This window comes from Chiroxiphia lanceolata, chromosome 3, assembly GCF_009829145.1.
Source record: "Chiroxiphia lanceolata isolate bChiLan1 chromosome 3, bChiLan1.pri, whole genome shotgun sequence".
Lineage (NCBI taxonomy): Eukaryota > Metazoa > Chordata > Aves > Passeriformes > Pipridae > Chiroxiphia > Chiroxiphia lanceolata.
The window spans coordinates 28737881-28765650 of record NC_045639.1 but is presented as its reverse complement, the minus strand read 5'-3'; the positions used below and the strand labels follow the sequence as shown (position 1 = coordinate 28765650).

The following is a 27770-nucleotide window of genomic DNA, read 5'->3' as shown; positions in this document are numbered from 1 at the left end:
TTGCACTATTAAGCTATAAGAGGAGAAACAGATGTTTCAGCTTTACAATACCATGTCTTGCAAAACTTCCCTCTGAACGACTATTCGTGCTCTACATGTTTTGGACTGTGTATGGAGAGCTCTGCTAACAGTCATGGGAAGCATTGCATACATTACTAAAGCCCACATAAAGATAATTAGTGCTAAAAAAAAGAATCAACAGGCCTTTTTTCCCCCCCTTTATAGTATTGATTTAGTGTGGGTGAAAAATGCCAGATTTTAAGTCTTGAAGATTCATGTTCTACCACAGAGCGGGAGATGGAGCCAGCTTTTCCCAGCATTCTGCCAATAAACACTTAGCTTAACCATCTCAAGGGCTGTGAAGAAGAGCCAGGCTCTATGGTCTATCAACCCTTAGTGCCCCTGATGAACCTGTGGACCTGGAGAATGGGGACCACACAGACTGGGGCAAGAAACTCAAATTTTTAATCTTTGTGGCTGTACCTACCCAGGCAGTTTCTTGTTCAAAAATTCTCAAAATTGCAGAAATGACCAGGAGTAAGTATTGAAGTTGCACTGCTGCAGAGAGGACTGTGGATAGTGCTGCAGTGGTAGCAGCTATGGAAAAATTTATACAATTAAAGAGGCCTTTGAAGCTCATTTTGTATCTTACATGTATATCTCCTAAATGGCAAATTCTGTTTTAATTTAATTTCTGTAACCTTTTGCAAATGCTATGATAGGGTATACACATCATTTACCTCTTTGTCTGGCAATAACTTTATTTTCTGCAGATGTAAACAATATCAACACGTCACATAATCAGATGTGATTGTGCCTGGTCCTTCAAGATGCTGAAGTCAGGGCAGTTTAAGGTAGCAACTTTTTTTTTATTATCAAATGCCATGCTAAGAGCATATACGTGAACAACTCTGAATACTCTGTGGATAAGTAGCTACTTGGTAAGCCACCTCACAGCTTGCTCCTTCCCCCAGGGAAGGATCTACTGCAGAGATGCCCCTGAAGAGAGCAACATGTCCTACTAGAATGTTTAGTATTTATTTTAATAATAGAGCTATCCAGGTTAGTTGAGGATGACATTATTTTGCTAAGTGTTAGTAAGGGTTGCTTTAAAACCACTTGCTTTCAGAAAAGTCATAATCAGGCTAAGCACTTTAAGACTTTTATAATGGAAGGCCAACACACATTTTTTCATTCAGTTTGCAAGAATAAACTGAGCACAGCTGTTTTACTGAAAACAGCCCACTGGTATTTAAGTAGATTAACAAAATTAACTGTGAAAATCCCCTGCTATCTGAAAGCCAATAACCTGTTGGCCACAAGGAGGCAGGGCAAGGATTTAGTACACTCAAAGAAAATGCCTTTATTTAAAGTTAAGTAAAAAAAAAAAAAAAAAAAAAGAAAAAATAGAAAACGAGGAGCATTAAATTAGTTCAGTCATGAAACTCTGAACTGCTAGGCAAGATAAAAAGCACTTTTTCATCCACAGTGTGTGGTTTCAGAATTGCTGTTTTATTCCAAGAACAGCAAATATCTTAAGATATGAAACAATAGCTGATCTGGCAGCAATTTTCTTCTTTTGAAGAAGCAGATCACTCATGTTACTTCTTCATCACTTCTGTGTGATGTAGAAGAAAACTCTAAAGCTCAGCTTTGATAGAAGTAGTGGATTTACCAACTCGGAGCCAGAAGCCGTACTGCCAGGTTCACAAGGTGTTGCTCCCAAGCTAATAAATCCTGCCTCTGGGCAGCTTTAGGAGCTGTCTTTTACTCCCTTGGCACTTCTAATTCTAGGCTAAAAGCAAGCAGAGGCTGTTTGGCATCTGTAGCGCCCTACCAAGAACCTTATGCACAGTACACTACAGTGATATCTCCCTCCCTTAACTAGAACTTGAAGACATTCCAAAATTAGCACTAACTCGAAGTCAAACTTCTAAATGACAATAGGGCAAAAGAGGACAATAAAGCCATAGTATCTCTATTTCACAATTAAATTGAAAACTATCATATTAAACAATGCTTTCCACGGCATTAGCATATCACAGTTCAAATCTATGAGTGATCTTCTGGTTGAGACGAAGTGACTTTACTCTTTACTCCTGGCTCTGCCACTGCATGCTACTGACCTAGGTAATTTTGGTCTCTTATGCCTCTGTTTCCTCATCTTTTATGCAGTTGCCTTTCTTCTTTGTGAATCAGTATGAGGTCCATGGATAAAAAACATGCTACAAGAACTAGTCATTATTAATGCAATTCAGATATGGAATGCACCAGATGGTAAAATCTCCAGGATTTTAATGAACTATTGTAACAGAACATATGTAATATGACGTTATTATAACAGGCATTTAAATGTATAGTTAGTACATACAACGTGACCTGTGCTGCTCTCAGTAACTCCACTGGAATTATTTTGGATTTATGTCAGATAATACTAGGAACACAAAGTAGCCCCATATGTGCAATGTGGTAAGGTTTTCATAGTAATGTTATCTTAACTATTGCCTGTCCTGTTTTTATCTGTATCTATCATTTAGTTCTGAGCAGGAAATAAAAAAAAAGTACCTAATGTCAAAGACTAAAATGCCTCTGACCAAGTATTTGACTGGGCAAAGGTGAAAAAATAGGACTGCAGCTCAAGCCACTGGCATCAGACATTACAGTCAGAGACAGGTACTTACTTCAGTAAAGGAGGGACATAAAGACACCATCAGTATGTATAATTCTAGCTCATCTAAAATACAGACTATAAAACTCAAGTGAACTGACAATATATGAGAGGCTGGAAGCAAGATATCAATTTCACATCATAAATTAGCCTTTGTGCTAGTGCCCAAAGATTTGGCTGATTACTCATTGCTTTCCCTTAGTGCTTAAGCAGTCTTTTCCAAGCAAGACAGTTAAACCACAAAAACGTACCGTAGTGTCCACAGCCCTGACCTTCCCAGCAGGAACGTGCTTTGGAATGGGTTCTTCTACTGATATCATCATGCAGCCTTCTGCTCCAAGAGTAACAATTACAAGCTTACACCCTCTTTCTAACAGCATGCGTCCCACCTTTTCAGCATCTTCAAGGTTGCCAACTGGGATGCCCGTTAAAATTTCTGCCTGGAAAACAACCCACGCAAATGAAAATCATAATCTGACAGCATTCATTTTTGGACAACAGTTGCACTTGAAAACAGTATTTAATAACTTTTTAAAATGCGTACTGTAGGATGATCATGAAACCACTTTCTACACTGATATTCAAATATGTCTTGCTACTCATTGGAAAGCAGCATGCATTTCAGGTGCAGCAGACTAATGGAGAGCAGCCTATGCAGAGACGCAGGAGGCATGGGTTCTGTTTCAGCTTCTACAACTTACCTGGCATACAACCCTTAGTAAAATCACATTTCTCCCACATGCCTCAGTTTTTATATTTGTGAAATGGACACAATGACACAGTCTTGGCAAAAGCACTTTGTGGTCTAATGTGAAAAACGTTACAAGGCAACTTGGTCACTATTGTTGAGGGATATTTATCTCTAAGTGAGAAACTTTTTAAATACTTTTTAAAATTCTCAGTGTTAAACCAGAAGAGGAAATTCTCTTCAAGGAAAAAAAAAATTGCTCAACTTTGACCATTTTGTTTAGTTTTATATACATTTTTTTGATGAGAATACCTAAAATTTATCTGTCTTTACTAAATTTTGTCCTGCTTGCCTGAGAAAAGGGAAGTCTTACTACAAGGTTGCTGCTGGATCCTGAAGAATGCAGCCTGAAGTATTTCCAGATAGCTGCCTTGTAGCTGAACATAACTTCCACACTCTTAGGGCTTATTTTCAGTGGAAAACTTACTTTGGAACCTCTTCAGCAGCTAATCTCCTGACCTCTGCTACACAGGCAGCTCAACTTCTTGGGAAACAGCTGCTGAAATGTTTCAAACTACCTTCCTCTGCCTGACTGAAATTTGAATTCAGTGCACATACTTTTTGATGTAACAAACCGTAAACTATAGTGATTAAACAACTGCTTCATGGAGCACAGGCCATGCCTGTAGTAAAGAGAGGGAGAGCAGACAGCTGGGGACAGGAACTAGTACAGCCATCTACAAGCAAACCGCCCCCAGCTGTGAGTCAGTGCCTGCTCACCACTGTCATTTCCTGAGTTTCAGCCTGACCCAGGCGAGAGCAGCCACCCTTAGGCTCTGAAGGGCCAGATTATGCCAACACACTCCCTAGAGTTTATCGTATCACTAGCAGAGGACTTACCGGTTTTAATTTTCAAACTTCTATGACCAAGTTCTGCAGTCCCTACTTAGACAAATGCACAATGATTTCTAGCACTGTTGATCTGATCACTGTGAGAGGGAGGCTGGTGTGGCAGGACTTGATGGGTAAACTCGTGGGTTGCAAGGGCAAGGTGTGGCTAACATGTACACAGAATTTAAAACTACTTTTTTTAACCACACTGATCCCAGACAAAAATATACTAAGCTTTAAATTATAAGAAGGCAACTAAACCTATCAAATTTTCTCTTTGGCATGTCACCATGCTACTGAAACTTCTCTTGCAGTATGAACTATTTAAGCAAATTAAACATATTTCAGTCTTTAAAAGGCTATAAAAGTATTTAAAAATAAGAAAACTAGTTTTCAAAATGTATCTCACAAAACCTTTTGAATGTATCTTTTTGCAAGGTTTGCAAGGAGTTAATACACCAATAATGTTTTTGGAGTAACTAAGGATGGATGATAAATAGTATTAAAATATATACATAATCTATTCAGGCATTTAAAGAGTCTGTGTCTCTTTATGAATTTTGAGACCTCTGGAGCAGGAATTATGCATTCCTGTATTCAAAACATCTAGTACATCATGTTACAAGAATAAAAACGGATTAACACAAATCCTTGAATGAAACTGGGAAGCAGTGTACTTTATGAAGGGCAATAATTCCAAACACTCTACCTATGCTGTAAAGTCTCCAGGATGAAAGTGGATTTGGTTTTGGTAGAGAAACAGTAAACCTAATACGGGTTTACTTACCTCGTATACTTCTGTAGCTCATGAGTAAGGTAAATGAAGTATTTAAATACAATATTCTTCCTAATGAAATGCATATCCTGTATGCTTAGCATTAAGACTGTACTCCTCGTTGGGCTTCCTATATCCCAAGTCAACAGGATTTTTTGCTTGAGTAGAGAAAGAATTGTTCCGGGACTGATATGTGAAAGATTTTGCAGAAATCTTTCTTTTCATCTTTACACTGCTTACACCAATAAATAAAATTTTTTTGAAGAGACAGAGTCTGTATAAAAGTAGATCTTCTGCTGCTTGAAACCACTATCATCAACTCATCTACAGCAGGATGGTAAAACTAAAACACACTGGAACAAGCTGTAAGAATCATAAAAGTAGCAGAAGCCAGACAGATTCTGTGCCAGTAATTAGAGATTGAGATAAATGTCAACTGATGTTAAATACTATGGTGAATTTTTAAGTTCCTCCCTTCAGTAGAATCTTATTTAAAAAACAAACTGTGGTACAATTGAAGGAAATAACTAATGGTTATGTAAAGAAAAAATTAAATAACAATACTAAAAGCCCAATGTGGACATTTGCCATATACTGTACAAAAGAGCAGCAAATTAAGAATTTTGTTTTTCTGCAACAAGCCTCATAAAACTACTCAGTCAAATGGACCTAATAAAGCAAGACAACATTCCACACAACTGCTGTCATAATAAACCTATGATGGATATTATATAATCTACACAGAATTTTCACAATTTTGTTTACAAGAGTGGTAGAAAAATGTAACTAAAGCTTTTAATTTCATTGATATGAAGATTCTTGGCCACAGTCCTCACTAATCTTAGTTAACACTCCATCTCTCTTTAGACTGCAGAGTCTAGTCATGGTAAGTTGACACAAACCAGAACTGCTACAGAAAAAGAAATGGCCCTGATTTTTCCCTTCCACTCCTGTTGACATGGCCCATTCTCTTGTGCCAGCACAGCCATTTGTGTGGCCTGGAAACAAACTGGATTTCAAGGCAGATCTGTGTTAAAATTAACACCACCCCCAGTACCACACCACCGCCAAAAGTCAATCCAAAATAATTAACTTCTTGCAACAGCAGTACTAGTTTACACTGCCTAAAAGCAAGAATGATCCTAGCATATGAACATTTGCCAGTTGTTCCTAACTGTGGTGCATTTGGGGCATCCTATGGCTTACACAGCCACTTTCGTGGAGATGTTCTGGATCCTCTGCTTGGCATTCACAAGACCAAATCTGCAGCATCATATCTAGTTTTGGGATCTCTGGCACAAGTAAGACACTGACATTCCACAGCATGCTGCAATGGAAGGTCATCAAGACAGTCGGGTAACCAGAGATCAGGACAGTCAGGTGACAGAAACCTGGGAGAAACAGGATTGTTCAGCCTTAAAAACTCATGGCTAAGGGGAGATGTTATTGCTGTCTGCAGGAATTTAATAGGTGGGTATAGAGAAAAGGAAGCCAGAGTCTTCTTGAAGATGCACAGGGATAGGGCTAGAGACAACAAGCACAAACTGGAACACGGGAAATTCCAGTATTAGGACAAGATTTTCACCACAAGGGTGACGAAGCAGTGGAACAGGTGCCCAGAGGTCATGAAGACTCCAAACTCGGAGATTCAGAACTTGACTGGACAAAGTCCTGAGCAATCTGACCTCAACTGGCCATGTTTCACTGTGGTGTTGGACTAGAGACATCCAGAGGTCTGTTCCTAACCTCTACAACCCTATGATCCTCAGCAAATCTAAACTGGTGAAATAACAAGTGTTAATTCTTTGGGGAGCAGTCTATCATTTGGCCTGTTTTTTGTACACCTAACACAATAACAACTTTGCAAGTGTTGCCAGGAACTGCTGGAAGAATAATAATAAATAATAACAGGGAAACTGCTCCAGTTTTAAGGCTAATCCATCTAAAACCACATATGATAATTTAAAATATTTTTAATTTCAAATATTTAAACACAGCAAGCCAGTTGGCTACAAACTTGGCTCGTACCTTAGGAGATTTCTTTGAGAATGACAAAATAAGAACTCAACCTCATTAATTCTAACACATGTGAACAGTCTCAGAGAAGCAGTACAATAGATTTGGTGTATAACCAATTGCAAGATCAGGCCACAAGCCGAGCTAGTTCCAGTTGTTTCAAATTATAAAATTTTTACGTACATACAGGCAGAAATACTTATCGTACTAGAATAATTAAAAGCTGATTGAAATGAATTAGCCTGAAGCTATTCCCTTCTCTCCCAAAAGTAACATCTTTCATTTTAGACTAAATATGGGAAATTTCATAGTTTCCAGCGACTGATAAAATCAGGTTTAGAACAAAGTTGGAATTAAAATATACTGTGAATTGCTGGCTACTTCTTTGTAATGGCAGAATAGTAGTTCTCTATTACTTAAAAGAGAAAAGGCAAATTCAAGAGATATTATGAAATACTTTCTTTATAATACTTTATAAAAGAACCTGTTTTTTGTTTTGACTACCAGAGATATCAATTATATTTTCTTTAAAAAGATTATCCTTAGTATTAATCTCTCTATACTAATAAGCAGTATCTTAAATGTCCTTATCCCAGACTACAGATATAGTTTTATAAACCTGATATTTTCTGATCTTCCAAAAGTCAATATTGTCTCTTGATTTTGGACATACTAATAAAAATTTACCTTACTAATATTTCTTCCAAAAAATGATCTAGCTTCTGGAAATAGACAGTAACACTTAAAAAGAAACAGTAGGAAAGTATTTTTTTTTTTTTATATCTTGAAGTGTTATTTAACAAAATTAGCAATTCACTTGCATTTAGTTGTGCTGCTTTCTACTGTTGAAACTCCAAAGTATTCTGCTACCATTTAATTAAATCTTTGCTAGTTCTTCTTTATGTTACAAGCCTGATACCTACCTTACATTGGGGAGAAAGCAGTTCCCAGTTTTGCATTAAAAACAGTTTGACAAACTTAGTCATTTACTGCAACCATTTAGGAGTTTTCCTTCTCCTGAAGGGCTCCTCAGTATTCTTTGAATGGAGAAGCAGCTTTCTTCAGAACATTTAGGATCAAATTGAAATTGCTGATGTGCAATGTATTTTGGTTCCTAACCTGCAAGGCTGTGTAACTGCATGCACACACCAAATAAGAAAAACAAGACATGAACTGTATTGACATTGTGGTTATGCCTAGAGCCATCTGCAGCAAGGAATCACACAAATACGTGGGAAAAAAATGGTAAGTATTCCAAAGAGCTCATCTTGTATAGGGTTGTCTCGTTTTCAACATTTATAGATGACTGAAAAGAACAACCATTAGTTTTCACCAAGATGACATTGGATACATTTATTTTTCATTAGAAGAATTAAGGGAATGGAGAACTAGCACATTCCTGCACAAACCTCAGGGATTAGGCTGTGCTACATCTGGGAATTAACAAACTAGTCTCAACAAGTTTGATCTTTCTGGGAAAAGATAAAACTGAACTACAGGCTAAGCAAAGAAAGAGCTGATAACCTTGCAAGATTTGTTCTGACTTTTTTTTTTTCAGGAACCACATAAAAAGAAAGTAATGTCAGACATAAAGAAAATTGTTATTGCAACAAGCAAGAGTGAAAAGAACAGCTTGTGAAGAGCCTTTTAGACAAACTAATGGTAGATAATTCACTGATAGAGTAATTCTGTTTGCTTCTCTCCAGCACATAAATCCATAAGAACAAGCTGTGCTGTTATACCAGATACCACATGTGATTTCATTAAATCCTAAAGCATTTAATGAAGGATGGAGTATAAAGTGTTGATGTTGTATTTGATATTTGCATGTTTAGCAACCGACATCCCATGGCTGACACTACAGCTGACACATTTAAACTTCTATTCCTTGACAAAGACATTGCAGATAAACCCCCCTGACCTTCATGAAACTTCTGACTCAGTAATAATTCAGCTCATCACAAGGACTACCCCCTTTTTCTCATCTTTAATAATAGAAACACTCCACACAGCGTATGAGATGTCTCAAGCTAAATGGCTGGTGTTCTATTCTATAGCCAACACAATTTCTGTTTCAAACATACTGTTCACATATTATCTGCAAACCATAGGATTTTATAATTTAAAAGTAGTTCTTGGTGAACAACAAAGATAGGGACATTTTGGTAAAACTGTGATAAATAGTTGCAAATGTAAACTACTAAGAAATGCAAACCAATCAATTAAAAAAAGTCTGTGTAAACTTAATCTTGTCTTAGCACACACATGTGCTAAAAAGAATGTCTGAGAAGCAGTTGAACTAGGTAGCTCTAAAGAGTTCATCTTTAAACCTAGGATGGTTTATTAACTATTTAAAATACTTACTGAAGATAAAGAAGAAATACACAATATTTTTTTTTCTGGTAATACCTAAAAATACCAAATAAAAAATAAAAGATCCCAAAAGGTGTAAGGCAGGAACACAAACAGGATTTTGGCTAGAAGTAAGCTATTTGAGATGTAGAAATTACAAGGAGGAGGGGCAATGGAGCTGGAACAGAACATCTCAGGAAAGCAGGGCATTGTAAGCAGGGCATTCAATAATTCAACCAAAGAGAATAATAATTTTAAAAAATCCAAAAGAATAAGCATTTTCTCAGAGCAAAGGTCCATCTTATCCAAATGCTCTTTTATGACTGTGACTGCCAGTAGATACTGAGGGAAATTTAAAAAAAAAAGTAAAAAGATCTTTTCCCTATACATGTTTGGGATCATTAAAGTCTTCAGTACTCTCTGATTCAAGAAGATGAAGGAAATGTATATAGTTACTTGAATGGATAAAGCTGAAAAAATTAGAATTATCTTTCGGATTTGTAGAATCAACTTGTTGCTTTTAAGTGCCATACAGAGATGTGACTGGTAACCTTTATTTGGGTATGTAAACATTTATCTCCATATCAAACTTCTCAAGTGTATTCATTACAAAGATCTGAAATTAAAGCAAGTCATGAAAGAAAACAGAAAACAGATGGCATATGAACATAAAACAATTACTAAAAAAACAATTTTCAAACTTGTGACATAAGAAAACCAAATGCTTCATTTTCCTCTTTTCTCAGCAAAACGAAAGGAACAATGGCAATAGTTCATCCCTGAAAATCAGTTCAATACAAGTCAGACACACAGAGAGCATGAAATCAAACAAAATTGATTATTACATTCATGCTAACGTAATTGATTTCAATGCAAAGTTTGAAAAGGTTATTGTTAAAAGCAAAGGTACTTATGTGCCATTCTTGTTCTCAGAATAGGAATCCTACACTTGGATCTGTGCTGCCATGATACAGTTGGCAGGAACTTCCACAGGTCTAGCATTTCCATAAATTCAGAAGAGATGAGTTTCATCAACAGTAGGGAGCATATTTCTGTGCCTGACTTGCTTATAGTGATCCCAGCTATCTTCACATGATAATTATTTTTTAAAAGAAAATAGCAGAAAAGAATGCAAACTGTACCCCCAGCTCTGCAGGAAAGGCAGATGAGTGAGCAGGGATCTATTATAATTATACACCTGTATTTCTTGTTCTCCAAATAGAAGTAATTTTCTTTTCTCCATGTGGTGGTAATAATAATAATGCACCCTGGCTCCAGCAAACTACAATTCTCTAAGAATGTCTCTTTCAAGACTGTCCTCTAGCAATAAAATACAACAAAGGGAAAACTTTAACATGTGTGTTGCAAAGAGCAATGAGAGAAAAGTCAGGAATAGACAAGAAATGAAAAACAAAGTTTTGCTTCTAACATATGGGGGATAAGTTTTCACAGGGGAAAAGAAATTAACTAGTGGCATTATGAAAAAAGCAAACAGAAATGACATTTACTAAATACTGGGAGAGTAGGGGCGTCCTCTTCATCACATAGAATTGAATTCTGATAGCTGTTGGACAGTGTCTGAGCTGCAAATTGTGTCACTGCCAGTAATCCTGGAAACTTTGGCTTCCAGAGACCTGAAGAGCCATGGCTTCTCTCACCTTGCTGTTTTGCTAATTCCTGAATTCTCTGTAGTATCTGAACATGGCAGACGCATAATAAAACATTCCAGAATAAAATTCAGATGTCCTTTTGGGTTACTTAGACTGACTCTTAAATGTTAGAAGACTCGTGGACTGAGAACTTCTGATACGGTTTTTCATGGGGCTTAACAGAAGTTTCAAAAGAGGGTAATTGAGTCTTGAAGAGCTTACTCTGACTGACATTGTCATCAGACAAAAAGTGCTGTAAGTAAGCAGGGCCATGTTTTTCTCTTAGCTCTTTGCCCTACCTTCCACCCAAAGGTATCATGTTCATTGAAGAAATCATGTTTCTTGTAGATAACTTAAACTATGACCACGGCATGTCTTCTATCCACTAGGTTACTTCTCCTACATTCCTGTTTATATAAAGAGAGGGTGAGGGGAAGGAACACAGCATGCCTAATGCTAGTAAATAGGAAATTTAAACAAAGGGCTTATGAGACGAGCTTAATTTGTCTCTTGTGACAAAAATAATTTCCTTTGGGAGAAATAACACACTCGAATTAGAAAAGAGAGGGAAAGGAGGGGAAAAAAACCCCCAAAACAGAAAACATACAGTTAAAGGCCAGAAAATAGATTCAGTGGAAACAGATCTGACAGGAAGAGGCATATGAAGCTACTATTAACCATCAAGTGCAGCATGCGTGCATCACCTCCTGGCAAGAGAGTTTAAAACTGTCAAAACACTATGGCTAGTGCATTCCTGCTAATCATATCAAGGGACTATTTTAATATTTACCACTCATTGATAACATTTTAAAAAGTGTTCTTTCATGGATCCGTTTTGCTGATCTACTTGTAAGAAGGTTTGGACCCAACTTTCCTGCTGCAGACAACTAATTTAATTTTGAGTGCAGGCTAAAGGTATTCTAGAACACTCCTCTTTGTTGTTTATATCAGAAATCAAATCTGTCACCTCCAAAAGTCCTATGTAAGAGGAGCATGGCTCAATTTTCCTGCTCCCTATGCTGCATTTCTAAGAGTATCTCTCTGAAATTTTACTACTTAAGACTCCTTTAATATGAGATATGACCATTACCTCAGTTTCATTGCAGCAGAAGATATCAGAATAGATATAAAACTGTGGATCTAGGTCAGCAAGGGCTGGAGCTGGATTAAATAAAGTCTTTACTGGAAAAAGAAAAAAAGAAAAAGAAAGTCTAAATTTGTAGCGGTTTAGATTCGTAAATCATCACTTGAAACACCATTGTGTTTAATTCACGGCCCCCAGTGTTTATTATTAACATACAAATGATTCTCAGTTTCCATGTCCTCATTTTATACAACTGCTAAAAACTATTTATATTGAAGTTCCATTCTAATTCATGTGCAGGCACCTGTAATGATGGGAATGTGACAGAAGAGTAACAGAAAAAATAGCCAAGAAATTATTAAATTAAAAAAAGAGAGAAAAAAATCCTTAAACAGTCATGTAATTTGTTTAACTGATGGTGCTTCTTCCAGGATATTAATAAGTTTTACAAGAACTGATTTAGTTCTAGAATTTTTTCAGTGCAGTTATCTTAGTTCTGTACGTGAAGAATCATGGGTTATGGAGTAATGAAGGGCATGTCCAGACAAGGAGTTAAACATGCTTCTGAATGTGTTACCTAACTTGTTCAAACTGCCACCTTATAAAACTGTAGCGTAGACAAGGCACTGTATATTTTTAATATGCTATCTGGCAGAGCCAGACCTAAACTTTACACGTGGTAGAATATGTTAGTTAACCTAACTTTAAAGAGTAGTAGCCTAAGGCCCCTTGTAACAGCAGAAAAGGTTTGTCATGAGGACAGTGTGACTTACTCACTGTTAACACAGGAAGTCTGCAGCCTTGGATTCTCACTTTGCCAATTTTATGATTAATACTTGTGTCTTAACCACAAGGTCATCATTTTTAAATAAAGCGCACACTTATTTCAGAAATATTCCTTATAGTAATTGATCAAATCTTCCAATTTAGATTCATAAATTTTCACTCCTGAACACATATTTAGACTGTAAGCTATAACACATAATTGTCAGACACTCTGAATGCTTCTGAATCCCAGTTAATGCCCTAAAAGACAAAGATGTGCAGAGACTTCCAAAATTTGAGTACGAAGAAGTTTAGAAGTTAGGTGATCAATACTCTGCAAGTTTTAGCCCTTGACTGTACAACTTTATCATGCCCCTCTACCTGCCTCGTTTAAAAGAGTATTAAAGTGACAAAGACTTGTACTCAGAAGTTGGAAAATGCCAGGATTAGAAACTCCAATGAAATCTTAATTTGGCTCCCTTATATTATTACAATACAGTATGTATTATAATAAACTCTTTAATTATATGATCACATACCACTGAAAAACAGCATGTGATCACATAATTAAAGACTGCAACATAATACATATGCAGAAAGGAGACAAATTAAGGTTTCACAGGCAACCTTAACTCTTGCATTTCCTATTTTCTGAACTGCAAGCCTAATAAAGTTTTCTAAAACACAAATCTTTAAGGTATACTTTCCTAGGTAAAACAAACTAACAGCATTTACTGGAAAACAAACTCTGTCATGTGGTATCATACCAACATATACACGGGTCAGGAGCAGCACTGGAAGTGTTCCAACTTGGGTTTTAAGTAATATTCATCATGAACAGGGTATAATATACTACTACTAGTTTTCTCCCATATTTCATATCTGCTGAGCAGAGGAGATAGAGGAACCTTAAAATCTTCTTTAAGGCTGTGAAGAAGAGGGTGCTCTGTTTGGTTCTCCTGAGGAACACCAAATTTTCTGCCCAAAATCTTTCACAGAATTACAGAATCATACAATGGCCTGGATGTTGGATGGCCATTCCCCTTTGTCCTGTCACTCCATGTTCTTGTTAAAAGTTTCTTTCCATCTTTTTTGTAGGCTCCCTTCAGGTACTGGAAGGGACCACAATTAGGTCATCCCAAAGCTTTCTCTTTTCCAGGCTGACCAATCCCAATTCTCTTAGCCTTTCCTCATAGGAGAGGTGCTCCATTCCTCTGATAATCTTGGAGGCCCTTCTCTGGACTCGGTCCAACAGGTCAATGTCCTTCCTGTTCTAAGAACCCCAGAGATGGACACAGTACTCCAGGTGAGGTCTCACCAGAGCACAGTAGAGGGGCAGAATCACATCCCTTGCCCTGCTGGCCATGCTGCTTTGGATGCGGACCAGGACACAACTGGTTTTCTGGCCTGCAAGCGCACACTGCTGTGTCATGTCCAGTCTCTCATCCACCAGCACCCCCAACCCCTTGGCAGAGCTGCTCTTGGTCTGTTCATCCCCCAGCCTGTGCTGATACTGGGGTTGCCCTGACCCAGGTGCAGCACCTTGCACTTGGTCTTGTTAAATCACCAGAGATTCCCATGGGCCCATTCTCAAGCTCATCCGCTTCTCTCCCTTTTCCAAGATTCATTCTCCTCACATACTTTTTGTCTTTATGCCTCCTTGCATAGGAACTATGCAATTGTAACCTTTTCCACTCAACTTTCACCACATTGTATCTCTTTACGCCCCCTCTCTGCTTTCTTATTCCCACTTCCAGTGCCCACAGCCTACTCCCTGCCTCTATATCCATATTCCAATCTCTATTCAACAAATCCTCATCTTTGTTCCAATTTTGTTGCCCTTTCAGCTTCTCCCTTCCTTCTTCCTCTGCCACCCCCAAAAATCAAGCAAATCCCTCCTACATTTCCCTTGTCTGAAATCTACTCTCCCTCCCCAGCATTCCCGTCCAGCTTTGTCTTTTCTGTATTTAAATCAAGCAAGCTCCTTCTCTGTGCTTTCTAAGCTTTCAACAGATCTTTAACAGTATAAAAGAAGTTGCCTAAAACCAGATTCAGGAATTACACTGCAACTCATGCTGCCCAAATGGACAACTACCTGTGTGGACAGACTCTTGGGAGAAGCTAGCTGTGAAGACCCTAACAATTTTGTGACGTCTATGTGAGAGGTACTTATTTTCCAAAGGCAGATAATACAGTTAAAATCATGCAGGTTTATGTACCATCATAAAGGCTTAATTTTAAAAGAAAGCTCCCTTGCTATCAAGTCTAAAGTAAATTTTAAGGTAGCCAGTATCCAAAATTTAAGGAGGTAGGGTGGGAGGCATCTTCCATTGCTTGGTTTCTGCAGCCACAGTACTTTGGCAGAAATCACAAAGAGTTTAATGACAGACAAACAGCTGATATGAAAAATTGCAGCCCAAGATAAATAAGTTGAAGCATCCTTTACTTGCAAGTGACATGGAATCTTAACTGAAGCTGCTTCCAGCTTATTCTTCACTAAAGTATTAATAGGTTATATGAATATGCCACTCGTATGGCATTGTCAGCCATCTTTAAAGGAGTCTGTCTTTACAGAAGCCCAAAAACTGTTTTACAGACTTTGATATACAGTAACATTTTGCCCATTAGTGAAGTGATCCCCCCTTGGAAGCAGCAGCAGCTTCTCACCATCAGCCACTAAAACCCTCTACTAGTCCAGCCAGATTTCCACTACAGTTTATACCTACTTCACAATCCTTCCTCCCTTCCTTCTTTCCTTCCATCCTTGAGCCATGAGATGTCTCTCTCTAGCTTATAGATCCAGATGATGTTCACTGAAGAGAACCAAAGAGTTCTTGCTTGTGTGATCATATTTTTTCTCGCTTTTGTTTATTTCTTTCAGTAAGAATGAAGAAAAACAAGCAAAAAACCCATTGAAACAGAGGTTTGAGGCATCTGGATATGCATCTGTTTTAAACAAAAATAGTCAAGTGCACATTCTAACATGCAGTACTACATTATACATGAGGCTATTGTAGGCTAAAAGAAGGGAAACTACATTAAAAATTTACTGTTGGCTACGGATAGATTTTTACAGTGCCACAAACTCAGCTGTTTACTCAGATTTGATGGCACATGCCATTTGAACATGTGTAGCCTATTGCTTTAAAGCAGAAGCAACCAAACTTTCCTGATAGAAGAGCTGCACAATGATAGCACGCTGACAGCACAGAACTATAGCTGGCCCACAGTTGAATACTATCTTTTCTCGATACATTGTGCTGTCTAGGGCTGCCAAATGCTTGCATGCCTGTTTCATGTATCAGGTTTGAATTTTTTCAATTGTGTTTAAAAAATCCTATCTTTTCTTCTGTCACAGGCTGGCATCTTGCCATAGGAGCATGACAGAAGTGTGAAGCATCTTGCCAAATCTGTGCATAGAGTTAGAAGTAGACAAAATAACTCATGGATATTGATTCATGGCTCAACAATAGTCCATTAACCACTAGATTAAGAATGCTTTTATCCATTTTCATCAAACATAATGAAAATATATAGTAAGTTCTGTTCCATGTCCTCCCTCCTCCTGCCCCTCCCACCACCCTGTCCCTGGAATTTTAAGCATTTCAAGTGCTACTCAGTTTTTACAGTTTTCAATTTTTATTTAGATTTGCACAAACCCAGTTTTGACATTTCGAACAGAAATTCAAATAATTTTTCCCCATGCACGGTTCTGTTCATGGAGTTTATGACTATTACCACCACAGTTTCAGGGCCCTCTCTCCCAGCCTCCCATCTAACAGCGTTGCTTAAATCGGCACAGAACACACAAACACGATGCATAAAGCTCTGACATCTGCACTAGTGCTTGAACACCAGTGATCACAGCAGGTGCAGGACAGATCATGGCTGCAGAAGGAGAACTGAAGAGCCAACAATCTCAGCATGCTGTGATCTACTGGAGCAAGCCTTGGCCCAGCTGCAAGGAACTAGCTAGTTCTGATCCCAGTTCCATCCCTGATCCACTGCGTGACTGATCATGCTATGAGCTGTCCTCTCCCAGTCTTATCTTCTGGATAGATGGGAAAAACATTTTTTAAATCTCATATAGATGCCTCACTTGCATAATTATTTACTTAGTGTTCAAATACTGTGGTAATTGTGCTTGAGTAACTGAAAGCATTACAGGCATTTTAAAAACCAAAAACATTATGTTGGTAACAAAACCCCATCCTATTCAGGCAAAATGTCAGCTTTCATCTACATGTATGCTACACTGAAGGAACAATGCCCTACATTTAAAAGTACAGTACAGTAACAATTTACTAATATTTTCACAGACCATGACTGTGTCTCTTCAATGGCATTATGCCCAGACACATTCTAAGAATTTTAGTTAAGAAGAAAAAACGTTTTTATTTTATTTTGAGGATGTCAACTACTGTATAGAAAACCACAGCCATACCTACTGCTATGCTAGGAGAACACGGACATAAGTCTGGTTTTAAGGTCATTTGATTTACTTTACTGTGAGTGGAACTTTACTGACTTGCGCTCATTATCCTTGTTCAGCTCTGGAATAATACCAGAGTCAGGCCTATAGCTCCTGACCTTGCAACATTATACTTTATTTAGTCACCACATGAAAGTAGGTGGAAAGGCAGCATCAAACATATAGGAGGAGATTATAAGGATATGGGTTGATTTGCCATTCAAGGTAAACACTGCAAAATTTTAAAACTGAATTCACTTTTCATTAGCATAGCATGAATTTGTTGGCTATTGTTTCAATTCTAAATAAAACTAGTATGACAGAAACCAGAATAGACCACAGGATCTTTATTTAGAAAGCACGATAAAGAATATTTTTCATGCAGCACAAATGAAAGAGACAGAATGGCTTATGTCAAATTACCTCCACTGGCACGTGCCATTTTCAGAGCTTCAAGAGAAACAGCAGGGGTTATTTCTAGCTGGCAAACAAGCACTTTGGCTTTACAGATGACATCAGAAGCCCTCTTCAGGTCTTCAAAATTTAAAAGCAGGTTGGCTCCTGGGACTATGACAATAACATTCTGTCCTAAAGAGAAGATATAGTGCTTTTTACATTAGCTTTTGCAATGAAGTATGTAAAACAATTCCTTGATTTTTTTACAATACATTTAAGACAAGTATTTCAATTTACTTTTTAAAAAAATCCCCACTAAAATTGCTGACATTTTCAAATATCCAAATATTTCAGAGGATAATTAAAAAGATCAATGGACTAATGAATACTACACTGCATAACAAATACATTATATATTTCTTTGGGAAAAATCGTGTATGGGCATTCCTCAGTCTTATTTTGGTGTTTTCTATGAACTCTAAAGAAGCACTGTACTAGTCACAGTGGACATGGGGGATACATGGGCTGATATTTCCATTTTCCTAAAATATTCCAGTAGCATTTGGAAGAGAAAAGCATCAATGTGATTACTGAATTCATATGCCAAAATTTTCCCATCAGCTGGGAACAAAGAGTATTTCACACAGCTACGAAAATTATGCATGTTCTTTAGATTTCAGAGAAGCAGGCTTGTGCCATTTACCTGAGACATTTAAGTTAGGGCTCCTAACCATCATGAAAACCAGAAGCAGCTTGTCACCAAAACCCAGAGAGGTGATGCCTGCGTCTAAGGAAAGCTTTATCAGACGTGAGTGAAGAAGGTGGGCGACAGCTTATTCTGCACCTAAAGCTGGCCAATAGAATGGTCTAAGCAAAGCTATGCGTGTGGAAGCACAGCAGTGTCTCAAAGCACATCTAAGATCCTTTCCATTCCTGTAGTTTGTGTAAGAGTTAGGTGAGGTTCCAAATATTCTTTTGTTTTTCTTCAGACACACAAATCACCTTTTATTGCAGCTTCTTTCTCTATTTAATCTCTATTACAACACCTAGAGACCTTCAGGCATGGGTGCCTTCAAATTAAAATTTATTATTAATCACTCAGCTTTTAAATTCAATAAGTCAGTTGTTCCTTGATTTACAGGCTCAGCCCGCCCCCGCTGAAGATTCCTTTAAGGACTGCCAATCATTAAAGGCTACCAATTCTGTAATGAACTGAATTACTCTGCAAATAAATATTTATGTTTTTAAATACATTATTTTTGTTGAATGTGACTTCAAAGTCCTTTGAATAAGAAACGTGCAAAGCTTCTCTCCTTAAATATGTTCTGAAAAGAAAGCAGGACAATGGAAAGAATAATACAGTGAGCTCAGAGGGAGGGACCCAAGCTTTCCAAAGCAATTCTGCTGTCAATGGTTTGGTACAGAACAGCTGCATATGAAAAGCAAAACCTCAGCACTTAAAGCCAACGCCCTGCTTTTCAACAGACAATGATGGGCATCTTGGATAAAAAACAAAAGAAAAGAAAACAAAAAAAACCTTCTGCAACAAGTAAATGTTACCAAAGATATCTGAATCCTGTTGAGAAAATATTCAAAGGCAAATTGCACCTATTTTACCAAGCATATATTTTGAAAGCTTATAGGGTGCAGCAGTGCAAACAGCAAAAGGCAGGGAATCAGTAGAACAAAAATCTATTTATTTTCTGCCTGGACTATGTGCTTCCTAGAATCTCAGATTCTATCCACATGTCTTGCTGCATTATCTTGCTGAACTCTTTAGCTGTACTGACATGTACATTATTATTAGACTTTAGAGCTAATGGCCCAAGGCGATAAGGAGGGCTGTTTGCTTAAACCCATATGTGCAAATTCAAGGTAGACCGTGCTGCACTAGATCACAGTCTGAAGCTTTTCTTTGTAACTACAAAAGGTCAGAGACATAAAGTCTGCTTTCAAACCTGCCAGGGAACTGCAGTACCTACTACGGTGCAACAATCCAGATAGGCTTAACCCAATCTGGAGGCAAACCCCCTCATTCTCTCCTTAGCTGCATATACCACACTAACTGAAGGTCAGCAGTCCACACAAACTTACACCAGGGTGCATGAAGGCATAATCTGGACCCATGCATTCACAATAAACCCCAAAATTTCGTATTAACAGCAACCATTTTGTTGACAGCAATTATTTCTTGCCAGGGAAATCAGATGGGAAATCAGCACCAGGGACAACAGAGTTAAAGACAGATGGCAAAGAGGGGTGGGATTCATCTTGTCCAACATGAACTAATTTTTTAAGTTTAAAAAAAAATCCTACATACTAGAAAAGTCTAAGAAAACTAATCTCTAAAAATTATTTTTCTAGGGTCCTTCAACAAGGAGAAGAGATAAATATTTTCAGAGCTTTTTTAGACTTACATATCTTAGATATCTTTTTGAGGAGGAGAAAAGCTATTGTCCAAAAATGTCTGTGTATCTCTGTTACCTCCAGGTAAAGCCTTAAGCTGTATACCTAACTTTTAAAACCACTCCAGTGTGGCAAAACATTACCTACACTAAGAATGAGAACAATATACTGACTGCACTACCATTAATTCCAAAATATCTTTTCTTAGACTAAAAATTCTCAGTTTCGATGGGAGCATCTATATAATTTTAAGTTTTGCAGACATCAGCTAGAATATTAAGGGCCACATTCGCAATTGCTATAAGCTATAACAGCTAAATGAAGCTGATAACTTGCACAAGCTTACACCAGATGGGATTGGGTACAATCAGCATGAATGCTGCATATGTAAATACTCATGTCCTCAGCTGGGCTTCTAAACCTGATACTGTCACTTCTTAGAAAGATAGGTAACTCAAGCTAGACTTCCTTTACAAGGGTCATTTTATAGATGCCACCAGATGAGAAGCACCAGTGGAAAAATCAGTGTCAAACCAGTAAACACCATACTGCAATAACTATCACTCTTTAAAACTGGATGGTGAGCCTAAAAACCATCAGTAGTGCTAAGAATTCACCAAAATCTCAAACAGTGCAATTGTAACAATAGCTGCAGAGCTTGAGCATAATAATTCATACAGAAAAAAGATTACATTTGTGACTAGAAAAGAATGTTATAAGAAAAGCATTTGCTGCCAAATCACACAGTTCATGAATATGAGGGCAAGTTTTGGGTGTGTTACAGCATCATAATTTCTATGCAACCACTTGGTAGAAGTATTGAATAGTCTTTTATACAAAACATTCAAGTTCATGATGAATGCCAATAGAAAGTCTCTAAAATCCAGGTGACATTTCTTCACAAACCTGAAGGTTCAAAACAAAGATTTTCCTCTTTGGAAAGTATAATTCAAACAAACTGGTATATGTATGCTAAGTTTGCCTTGTTTATTTAGCCTTATCTAAATATATATTTTGAATGTTTTTATACTAGTAGTGCTTTGGTACTGAAGGTACACTTACTTACAAAATAATGTCTATTCACTGTTCATGAATGATTAATAACCTTATCATAAAGTCAGCACAATGCCTATCTCAGGTGAGGGTTATCTCACAGTGTTCTGTGTAGGTGAGCCTTAAGTCCTAACTTGCAACAATCAAGAGAACTTTAATCATGACCTGCCAATCTCTGTTGTCCTTCCACTGAATTTTTGCTATGCTTGTGGAAGCTGTCGGACTTGTTCAAACCTCTAGTCCTGTCAGGCCAGCATAATGGCACCATCAACAGTCAGTAGCAGATATGGACAAAGCTGCAATAAACTTCAGAGGTAATCACATAAAAAATTATCCATAAAGAGGGTTTTTTCCTCCCTACAAGTGTATGTAAAAGTACAACACACATCATGGAGTTCTCACCACCCAATAGCACACTGTTAGCAGAAGGTGTGCTAAGTGACACAGCTCGTGGCAAGAGGCAGGCTGAAAGGGGAAACAAAACCTGGGGTTCAAAGTGGTGTGACGCACCTCAAAGAAAATGTGTTAAGAAAAGCAGGTGGATGTACCAACTTTCATCCTTAAGAGAGAAAGTACAAATTTGAATTGTACAGGGTCCTGATATACTGAAGCCTGCGTTGAGTCAAAACTTACCTGAAAAGGTAGTTGCACGAAAGAGAAAACTGAAAGGAAGACAAGGTCCCAGCAAGACTTCTGCACAGATTTCTGAGACCACCCAGAGGGAACCTTGCAGCACCTTTGGACTGCATGCTTTCCAGTGCAGCACTATAAACTTGTTAAACATCTCTTCACTGTTTTGCATTAAGGCAGAGATTTAACCTCTCTATCTTTTATTGAAACTATACTGTATTGCCCCAGAATATAATGCAACTTTGAGAGTATCAACTGTGCCCAATAATTTTAAAAATTTTAGTACTTTGCCAATTACAATAGTGTGTGAATTACAGTTGTGCAATTCACTAACCAGTAAAAATCTTCCCACAAATTCTGCAGCACCAGCTAGACATACTGAGGTAACAACAGGGAAAGTTTACTTCTGAGCCTCCTCTGACTGCTCTCTACAGCTTTCTTTTCCTCTGCCTTCACTCATACATCACAGTCTCATACAGTCTTTTCTTGAGTATCTCTCCTACTTCTGCCTGTGATATTACTCAGTGGATTTAAGTTTCCCAGATATCAGTATTTGTAAAGAACTGGTAAGAAAAAGGGCAGATTTGGTGTGTGAAAATACAGCAATTAAAACTTGGCAATTTAAAGAGATGATAGCTATGTTTTTTATTTGTCCCTCATTGTCTTAGCACAAAACACCATCATCAACCCCAACTTCAAATGCTTCCCTTTTAGGTATAATTTGAACTAGCAGAAATTACCTCAGTCCAGTCAATGCTGTGGTGTTTCAGCTATGCCAGTACAGCCACTGCAGTAAAACATGCATGTGCAGACAAGCCCATTGAAAAGTGCTGTAAAACCTGTTTAGGTCAAATCAACCAGGTTTCTACAGGAAAAAAAATAGTGTCTCTTGCAACAGCAAAGCACATAAGTGCTGCTATTTTATTGCAATTTACTCAATTCAGGCACCAGATGGTTTTGGGGAGAAGTAACAACAAGAACCATTACCAATTCTGTGCATCTGTTTGCTTTAGAGCATAGTTCTGACCAGGTTTGTTCTTCTACTAGATTTTAAATGGAATCTGAGGCCAGTGTTAACATAGGATTTTTCAGTTTCTCAAACACACAAACTACATGAATTTATGCATCATTCTTTTACTATGTGAATCACAAGACTATCAGAGACCCTTCACACTGTCACTAACATGTAAGATATCCCACTGTGAACCTCATGGCCCTGAACAATCAATTTCCCTTTCCTGTGCTTATAAAGGTTTTATATCAACAAGATTGTTTTGTCCTTATCCTTCAGAAAAATTCATAGTGTTAAAATTATAACAGGTTCCCCTCTGCTCATTCAAGTTTAGACTATGTTTATCTTAGTTGGCCATGCATATGATTCGGGAAGTAATAAAACTGGTTCTTATTCAACTGCTCTGGACAGCAAAGCCTTATGCAAAACACGAACAAAACAGTGAAGCCTGGGAGTGATACTGGATTCCAACTGCCTCTCCTATTTACAATGGCCATAGGGACTGTATGTGGCATAAGAAAGAAGTGTTAAGCCTTGCTATTGGTAATTTACCTGCTGATCCAAACCAAGAGAAGGAAGTGGAAGTTAGGAGGCAGGTATCCAGGTTTTCCAATGTATTAGTGCTACCTTATTTCTGAATTAGAGCTGTCATGCAAGCCTTTGATCAATCTTACTTAGGGAAAATTAAACTCACATCTCCAACTAATCTGCCTAATTTTCCTGAATGTTCCTGTGTAGACTTGCCTTCAGTCACAGTTCCTTCCCAGATTTGCTGCTGGAGTAAATAGTCATACTTCCTTTCCCATTTTGAGCTGTAGCCCAATGTACTACCATCAGGTTACACAGAAGATTGTTAAGTTGATGTGTCAGCTAAGCTGCGGTAACTGTTCAAATGAGGGCTCTTAGCACCAGAACTGAACTAATTCAACCACACTTAAATTGTTATGTTTGCATAAGCATTGTCAGTCCTGAGCTCTAACATTTTGATCCAGACATACTTCTTTTAAGAGTTCTCAATAGCACAACTTGCTTGAGGAAAAGATAGAAAGTTTTCTGAGAATAATTTAGCAATCTTGAAAAAAGATTATGAAAACAAGCCAAATCTTTATTTCTTCCCCTGTAATGTGAGAGCAAAGGCACAAGCTAAGGAAAACTAACATGGAAAAAACAAATATGCCATTTCACTGTGTATTCATCACTGCAGATGCAACTTGGGATCAAGAATTGTGTTAAAATTACAAGATCAACATAAATATTTCTACTTATATATATATATACTTATATATATACTTATATTCCTTCTCCTGATTGAGGGCATAATGACTCAGTGTCCTAAGGAGGCAAACCCTTCTCTCATGGGACCAGAGGAAATGGCCTCCAGTTGTGCCAGGGGAGATTTAGATTGGATATTAGGAAAAATTTCTTCACTGAAAGGATTGTCAAGCACTGGAACAGGCTGCATAGACAAGTGGTTGAGTCACCAACTCAAGTTATTGAAAAGACATGTAGATGTGGCACTTAAGTCCATAGTTTAGTCATGGACTTGTAAGTGTTGGGTTAATGGTTGGAATCAATGATCTTAAAGGTATTTCTCAGCCAAAATGATTCTATAGTAAGTTGTTGAGGAAAAGGAGAGCTTTACCTCTGATACGCTCTGCATTCAGGACAATCTAAACTAGATAGATCAGTTGGCTGATTGAATTATGGCTATCACACTGCTAATGTAAGCATCTGCTTCTGCTGCTTTTAGGCATCTCATTCTACAACATTGCCCGTAATAAACATAAGTGCAATGAAGTGTGAATAAGATAATGAAAAAAATGAAAAATTGGAAAAAATAATTTCACAACTAACAGTGACGAGGCAAACATTTCTTCTATGGCTGCAGAGGCAGAACAAAGAGGACAATTCAGAGCAGAAATATGTACCTTCACTGTTGACAATTATTGAAGCAGTTCCAGTAGCAGCATCTGTAGTCTGATCTACAAATGCTAAGAAAGGGAAAAGTTAGAGCATGCATTAGTTCAATACATTACTTTCAACCAATAGCATGTGATGCAGTTTAATTGAATTAAATCTGAAATGAACCCATAACCTCCAGCAATTTGAAAATGCTAATTACTCTTTCATGTGCAACAATGCCAGTGAAGCTAACAACAACAAAAAGTGTTAATTTACACCCACAAAACAGAAATGCGAGTCCAACATTCTTTAATTTGGCTACATTGCTGCTTTAGAGAAAGCATGTTATTTATACAGCCTTCTCAGGCACTCTACTCCCACTTGGAAGTGCTTCTTTTATCCAATGAAACAACAGAGTCAAGGCTGGAGAAAAATGAAAATAATAAAACAAAACAGTGTTTAATTTTGTGTAGATTTGCATTTCAGCAGTAATATTAACATGTGCTGTGAAGGCAGCGGTGGGGTTATATGCTTCCTCTTTGAATTATTATTCAGATAAATTAACTAGAAGTGAGGCCAGCAGCACTGTCTGTTAGAAAGATTGTTCCATGCTTACCACTATAAGAACTTGTTTCCAGTTTACAGAAAATTTGTCAAATATTAACCAGTGGTCCAAAACCAGTAGTAGAAACCAGTAGAACTGTAGTAGAAAACTGTCCAAAAAGTTGAGGGTTTTTTTTAGCTTCCCCAAGAACAGTATTGAAAAAAATTTACTATTCCATTTGAAACGAATTATGGTGACTTTTTCTTTGAGAAGCTCTGGGCATTCTAACATTTTAGAAGAGGTTCTTGATGCTGGGCAAAAGTGGGCTTCTTTCTCAAGATGCAGCCAATTTAACAATCTGCTCAAATTCGAACAAGGCTGATAAAACACCTAACATCATGCTCATTGGGTTTTACTGAAGTCTTGCAGGTACTCGCCCTGCAGGTACCCTCGTCTAGCTCAGTTACAGGGCCAGAGTAGACCTTCCCTTGCAATTATAGCTTCTTTTCACCATGAGCTCGGTCTGCACACTGGAATTGAAAGCAGAGAACTTGTGTCTTTCGTACTTTTAATGCTCTTGCAGCATGACCAGCAAGTTGCCCGGTTCAAATGTGGGAGAGGGAACAACAAATCAATAAAGATCTAAATGGTCTGAGGAACACTGGTAGCTGATTGGTTGTGGAAGACAGGACGACAGGGAAAGGGGAAAATTACAAACTAAATTGAAATTGAAAAGGAAAGTGGTACAATGATGTGCTAGGAAACATAAGAACAACATAAAGAAGACATACAACAAGGACCCAAGGTATGACAGCCAGCAGAACTGGCATTTCAACAAGCATTTTCATTCAGTAACCAGCATCCTTATGTTCAAGAACATGGACAGGCTAGACAAGGATTAAACTGAGATGAAAGGCACAGGACTGAAATAAGACCATCCTAAGCAAAAAGGTCTGTGCACACTGAATCACCTCTGCCTCCAGATCTTGGAATGCAAGTTGGGATCTTGGATCAGCCTCACCAACAGCACATTCTGTCTTTCTCCAGGGCTGACCAATGCAGGAGGTGGCCATCAAACACCATTCTGAGATATTATCAGCAGAAACTGGTACCTTGGACCTAAATGCTCCAAATCTTCAACAGATCTACCTAAGTATCAATGAAGTCCAATACAATGGAATTTCTGAATTTTTTCCCTATACTTTTCTTTTGCTGCTATAAAGACTATTTAAAAATTCATGTTTAGATTGCAAGAGTAATCATTTAAATAAAAAAAATCAAGGTTCCTTGTGGCATATGCATTTTCATTAAGTGCTATGCATTATAATTGCTTTATTTACATGATCAAAGACTTTATTAACGAAGTAGGCATGCTTTGGAGAGATTTAAAACCATACACTAACAGGCACTGTTTTTATGGTATCCTTGCCTGGTTTTCTTACCTAAGTTGAAAGATATGCAGAGAATAAACCTGTATATATATTTGTGAAATATTTAGATATTAAACTGATAAGTATAATAAAAAAGCCCACAAAATACTGATACTTCTGTCTGTAAAGCAGGATTTGAATAATGCAGAACATGAAGCTGGTGGTTGCACATTAAACAGAAGAGATAAACAGAATGTTGAATAGCCGCTTAATGATTGCATCTGTCCATCCTTGTCCACTCTAAAGGAGACAAGTTGTGCAGACAAAAATGTGATCATACAGTTAGGCAGCACGCAATAGAGAGAGAATTAGGGTTACAAAGGTGCAAAGACACTAGAAGATTGTGGCTGCTTAATTTTCCCTTTTTCTGAAAGCCTTTTAACATTGATTTTTGTGTGTGCATGTGCTAACACCAGCTGCGGTCTCTAAAATGATGCATGTGTCATTTCACAAAGCAAAGGTGAGATGTACTGAGTTTACCAGTGCATTTTCACTCTATCCCTCCCTTCACAACATGAAATTGAGAATGAATAATCAGATCGAATTTTTCAATTTCTCACCAGGCATTATCATCATTAATGACAGACTAAACAATTGCATATCAGTAAGTTAACTTCAGATGACTTGCACTGATGCAATCATCTGAGGTTTAGAGGTAAAAACATTACATTTTTTTGTTAGTGGTACAGCTGGTTTCAGAAGTCCTGTATTTTCACCCATATTCATTCATTCCTGCCTGCTGTATCAAAACAGTTATGCATAGTTCTGAATGGTAAAATATATCCAATAAGACAATAAAATAATCAATCCTCCACCACCGTTTTTTAAAGTTTAAAAATAGTAAAAAAGGTTTCTTTAAAGTAAAATTTTACCTGTAGAAATACCATTCTTCTTCAAATTTTCAACATAATCATTGCCAAAGGAATCCTTCCCAACCTATACAAAAGATAAAAGAATGGGTTTTCTCTGCAGAAAGGGGAGAGGATAGATGGACCATCTTTACACAACACAATTCTCTAATGTAATTTGAATACAACA

At 37.6% G+C, this 27770-nt stretch overlaps 1 protein-coding gene across 1 annotated transcript in view; it reads right to left on the bottom strand.

Moving 5' to 3' along the window:
• The window catches only part of RBKS (ribokinase), a 70896-nt gene that overhangs the window by 18209 nt on the left and 24917 nt on the right, over nucleotides 1-27770 (bottom strand). The window contains exons 3-7 of the mRNA XM_032684417.1: nucleotides 27605-27668; nucleotides 24785-24847; nucleotides 17783-17947; nucleotides 12130-12221; nucleotides 2920-3108 (exon numbers count right to left, since the gene is read on the bottom strand). Of these exons, the coding sequence (XP_032540308.1) occupies nucleotides 2920-3108; nucleotides 12130-12221; nucleotides 17783-17947; nucleotides 24785-24847; nucleotides 27605-27668 (573 nt within the window). The remainder of the gene's footprint in view (nucleotides 1-2919; nucleotides 3109-12129; nucleotides 12222-17782; nucleotides 17948-24784; nucleotides 24848-27604; nucleotides 27669-27770) is intronic.